General features: G+C 39.5%; 1 protein-coding gene across 1 annotated transcript; it reads left to right on the forward strand.

The window, feature by feature from the left end:
* The first annotated feature begins 369 nt into the window (after positions 1–369).
* Positions 370–3,660, forward strand: LOC105037916 (cytochrome P450 71A1). The gene is made up of 2 exons (XM_019848119.2): positions 370–1,327; positions 2,964–3,660. Exons 1-2 carry the CDS (start codon positions 437–439, stop codon positions 3,585–3,587), a joined length of 1,515 nt encoding a protein of 504 aa, XP_019703678.2. The 5' UTR covers positions 370–436; the 3' UTR covers positions 3,588–3,660.
* The last annotated feature ends 1,011 nt before the right edge of the window (positions 3,661–4,671 follow it).

Consider the following 4,671-nt stretch of genomic DNA (forward strand, 5'->3'; position numbering starts at 1 on the left):
ATTATTTTATCTTATTTTCAAATAAGGATTACGTTGCCAACTTGGAGAATGACATCTTGAATAGTGGATTTCGAGAATGACAACCATCATCCTTGTCAACTTACAAATGCAGCAATAAGACAAGTAACTGGCAAATCTTTCCACATAAATTCCCTTCTGATTTAATTTATTTAATTTATTCATTTTTCATTATTGGCCTGGAAGAGAGTTATTCATTTTTCTTGGCTCACGTTGGTGGCTAATGGATAACTTGCCTCCCTAGCCTCTGCTTACATTTTTTTTTTTTTTTTTAAAAGGCTTAATTTGGTCCTGAAGATGTGCATAAAGCTTTCTGGAAAAACTCGTGGGATTTTTATCCAAGTTTCTTTCAAGCACTCTGCTACAAAAGGACAGAGAAAGTGCGGCCAATAGGGGATACCAAGAAGATAAGCAAACCATGTCTCTCTCCTTACAACTTCCCTTCGAGCTGGTTCTCTTGCTCTTCCTCCCCTTTCTGCTACTCCTTAGCTTCAAACAATCCTTTTCCAAGAAGGCCAGACTACCACCATCACCCCCAAAGTTTCCTTTCATAGGAAACCTCCACCAGTTGGGTCCTCTCCCTCATCGGTCACTCCAAGGTCTGGCAGAGAAGCATGGACCACTCATGCTTCTCCATCTCGGCCAGGTGCCCACCCTCATCGTTTCATCCGCCGAGATGGCCCGGGAGATCATGAGAACTCATGATCACATCTTTGCTAGCCGCCCTCCTATGAAGGCTGCTAAGATCCTTTTGTGCGATGGCAGAGACGTCGGATTTGCACCATACGGTGAGTGCTGGAGGTATGCAAAGAAGGTTTGCATCATCCACCTCCTTAGCAATAAAAAGGTGCAATCGTTTCGGCTTGCGAGGGAAGAAGAAGTAGCCCTTATGATCCGGAACATCTCTCGAGCTTCTCTTACGCCCGATCCTCTGAACGTAAGTGAGATCTTGCATGCCTTCGCATGTGATATGCTCTGCAGAGTTGTTTCAGGGAAATCCTTTAGAGAAGGAAGGAACAAACTGTTTCGCGAGTTGCTAAAGGAGAGTTCTGCCCTGCTTGGAGAGTTTCGTTTGGAGGACTACTTCCCTTCGTTGGCATGGATGGACGTGTTCTTGGGGATGAGCGTGAGGGCCAGGAGAATTGCTGAGAGATGGAGTGGTGTTCTTGACGAGGTGATCAAGGAACACGCAGATCAAGTGAAGGATGAGAAGCATGAGGAGGACTTTGTGGATGTGTTGTTGTCTCTTCAGAAGGATCCCGGTGCGGACTTGGCCCTCACAAAAGAAGATATCAAGGCGCTCTTAGAGGTAAATTCTCTGACCTGAAGTTTCACTTATCATCAATCTTATATATATATATATATATAATGAAAGGGAGGCACCCGGCCTTTATTGAAGATTAGAGAAACATTACAATAGAGAGCAATCTGATATTTTTTTGATGAAATTAGGAGGCCAAAGCGACGACCCAAGGGAAAAACATTTTTTTAAAGAAAAAGGACCGGAGAATTTACAATAAGCGTTTCTCAGAGTACTCAATGTATTCGAAACACAATGTTTTCAACTATTAAAATGAAGAGTAGCAAGTTTCATCAATTTGTGACTTGTTCTCATATTTAAACGCTTCTAAAGGAAACCGTCAGCAGTATGTGGTTGCAAAAATTATTTTTCTTAACTGCTCTGGACGTTCGATCTTCTCCATGTCGATTCATGTGTGACTTGTCAAGACGTCGTTTTACCTGTGCTTCATAAACCTGACTAGAAGTTCAGAGGGAAGATGGTCCTGATGTATCACTGACAAAGTTTTTAAATGGAACTAAAAGCAGAAATAATAAGTTTATATATATATATATATATGGTTTCTCTGATTTCAGAAAATAAGAAGGGTGTGGACTTTGATAAATTAATACTCTAGCAGGACTTTAATGGTCCAACGCAACACTGGTCGTTGGATCACTGATTGATACATGAAAGTACGAGCATTGGTCCAATGCAAACTCGATAGGAGCTTGACCAAACGGGACTAAACTTGCTCTGGCTGGAGGTCCTACAGGGATAACAATGAGATAATCTCACAAAAAATCATGAACAAAAAGGATAACGCATTCAAAAATTTTTGCTTGCGGGATGCTCACAACTCAAGCGTGTGGTCCTTGAACTCTAAATGAGATTGGTTAAATGCTAAAAATGTTTCTCCGTGACTTTTAAATTAATGAAACCTAAAGATACTTTAAGATTTTTTTTTTGCTCAAGAAAAACCCGATACCTGTCGTTTATATACATATATCCTTTTAAATTAATGAAACCTAAAGATACTTTAAGATTTTTTTTTTTTTCTCAAGAAAAACATGATACTTGTCATTTTGTTTTACATAAATCTAAGTGTACGGATCCTCTGCCGTACACCATACCGTATGATAGACGGTGCGTGCGATGTGTGCACAGCAGAGGATCCTTTCTTTAAATCTAATAATGCACAGTAGACAGACTTGCCGTAGGACCTGCCGATAACTTTGAACAGAAAGTTTATATTGCTGTCCTCTTGTATAAGGTTTTCTTTGCGTTCGAGGAAAGGCATTCGGGCCTTGAAGGTTTTCAACGCATGAGCTTGAATTTGAGTACGTAGACCGTCGTCAGGTCTTGAACTTGAAGGCATGGACAATAAAGTCTATAATTATTACCTATCCTTTACTTTTACATTAGTCTAATAATGCATGGTAGACAGGCTTGTCGTATTCTAGGGCCTGCCCGCAAGTTTATATTGCTTCTCCTCTTGTATAGTTTTCTTTGCGTTCGAGAAAAGGTATTCGGGCCTCAAAGGTCTTCAACGCATGAGCTTGAATTCTGTTTACTAGATTTGTATTCACTTCCTTTTTCAGACGACCATCGGTGATTTGTATGAGCTTTAATCCATTCTTTTACTCTTTAATTTCTTTGTTAACAGGATATGTTTGGTGCGGGAATTGATACATCTTACATAGTTCTAGAATGGGCCATGGTAGAGCTTGTTCGGAACTCACAAGTGATGGAGAAACTACAAGATGAGGTTCGAATAATAGCTGCAGGAAAAGGCTTGGTCAGAGAAGAGGATTTGGGTGAGGTGAGCTATTTAAAGTATGTGATAAAAGAAGTTTTACGGCTGCACCCTCCTGCTCCATTATTGCTTCCGAGAGAAACGATGGATGATTGTCGCATAGAGGGCTATGAAATTCCTAGGAAAACAAGAGTAATTGTGAATGGCTGGGCCATTGGTAGAGATCCCAAATTTTGGGAGGCACCTGAAGAGTTCCGACCTGAGAGATTTATGGATAATAAGATTGATTTCAAGGGGAATGACTTTCAATTCATTCCATTTGGGTCTGGTCGGAGGATGTGCCCTGGCATGAACTTTGCTATTTCTACTGTGGAGCTTGCACTGGCAAATCTGATGCATTGTTTTGACTGGGAGTTGCCACATGGCATAAGAAGGGAGGACCTAGATATGACTGAAGCTCTTGGAATTACAACGCCAAGAAAACAAAGACTTCACCTAGTTGCAAAACCATGTGGCTACTACAATGACCTATGAATAATGATCAGTTCCACTAAGAATAAGTGCTGGTTCTTATAATAATAAATAATAATGACTTCTGTGTTTCTCATGATGCAAGCTTTTGGAAGTAGATTTAGTTTTCTGGTCCAAAGTTATCCAAGATTCAATGCCGTAAAGATTGGAGAAAATGAAATGAATGCTACATTGATTGTTGTTAGGTAACTTTCTTAATCAATGAGTAATTTAATTTATCAAAGATTTGCCTTAAAAAAAGGTAAATTGCTTTATCAAAGATGTGAAAAGGCTTTCCTATCTCAAGTCTCATTATCTAGGACAATCCATGACCTTACTCAAAGATTAGCTGGAACGCATTATTTATATTATTTTATCTTTAACAAGACCTATGATCTTCCAAGCATTCAACCAACATGGGACTATAAATATACAAGGAATGCTGCTTTGGTGTGTCTCACCCCAATTAACTTGTACATGACTCTCCCTCGCGTCCTATTCAATGAATAAGGAGAAGAATGGCCTACCAAGCTAGTTTAATATTCTTTAATTTATGCTTACCTCACATAATGAGGTTGTGGTGCCCCAGCAGAAGGAATTGTATGTGGGGAAGGTGGCTTCAAACCACTCAAGTATATCCAATGAACCATGAACTAAAGGGATCATAGTACTACAGTGCTATGACTTGAGAAAGAGTGTATGCACTGATCGAGCATGATGCCATGGCCTCAATGGGCTCATGCTATGATGTCCCTTACTCCATATGAGCTATGAGCCGGATCTTTTTTGATGCAATTTATAACAACTCAAGAACATCGTTTGAAAAACTTGATTAGAAGGTGTTATTTAGATATTTTGGCCTCGTGTAGGTAACTAAGATCTTTTTGGCATACATCCAATGTGGAATACATGTGCATAGGCTCTCGTATAAAAGCATATGAAGAGTCATGTGGGTATGTATTTAGTCTCACATAAAAGCATATTGGCCGGCTCTTCGATGTATATACAAGGTGAAGAAATCTAAATAGCACCTTTTATCTTTTTTTTTTTTTTTTTTCTATGAGATCTTTGGCTGTTACAGCATGTAGTGTAGTTTTGGTAAAATTCT

The sequence above is a fragment of the Elaeis guineensis genome, chromosome 1 (genome assembly GCF_000442705.2).
Source record: "Elaeis guineensis isolate ETL-2024a chromosome 1, EG11, whole genome shotgun sequence".
Taxonomy (NCBI): domain Eukaryota; kingdom Viridiplantae; phylum Streptophyta; class Magnoliopsida; order Arecales; family Arecaceae; genus Elaeis; species Elaeis guineensis.

Excerpts from the sequence above, each read along its gene's own strand:
- LOC105037916 (XM_019848119.2), top strand. The coding sequence starts at position 437 with ATGTCTCTCTCCTTACAACTTCCCTTCGAGCTGGTTCTCTTGCTCTTC. Across the intron at positions 1,328-2,963 it reads ATATCAAGGCGCTCTTAGAG|GATATGTTTGGTGCGGGAAT; the intron begins GTAAATTCTCTG and ends CTTTGTTAACAG.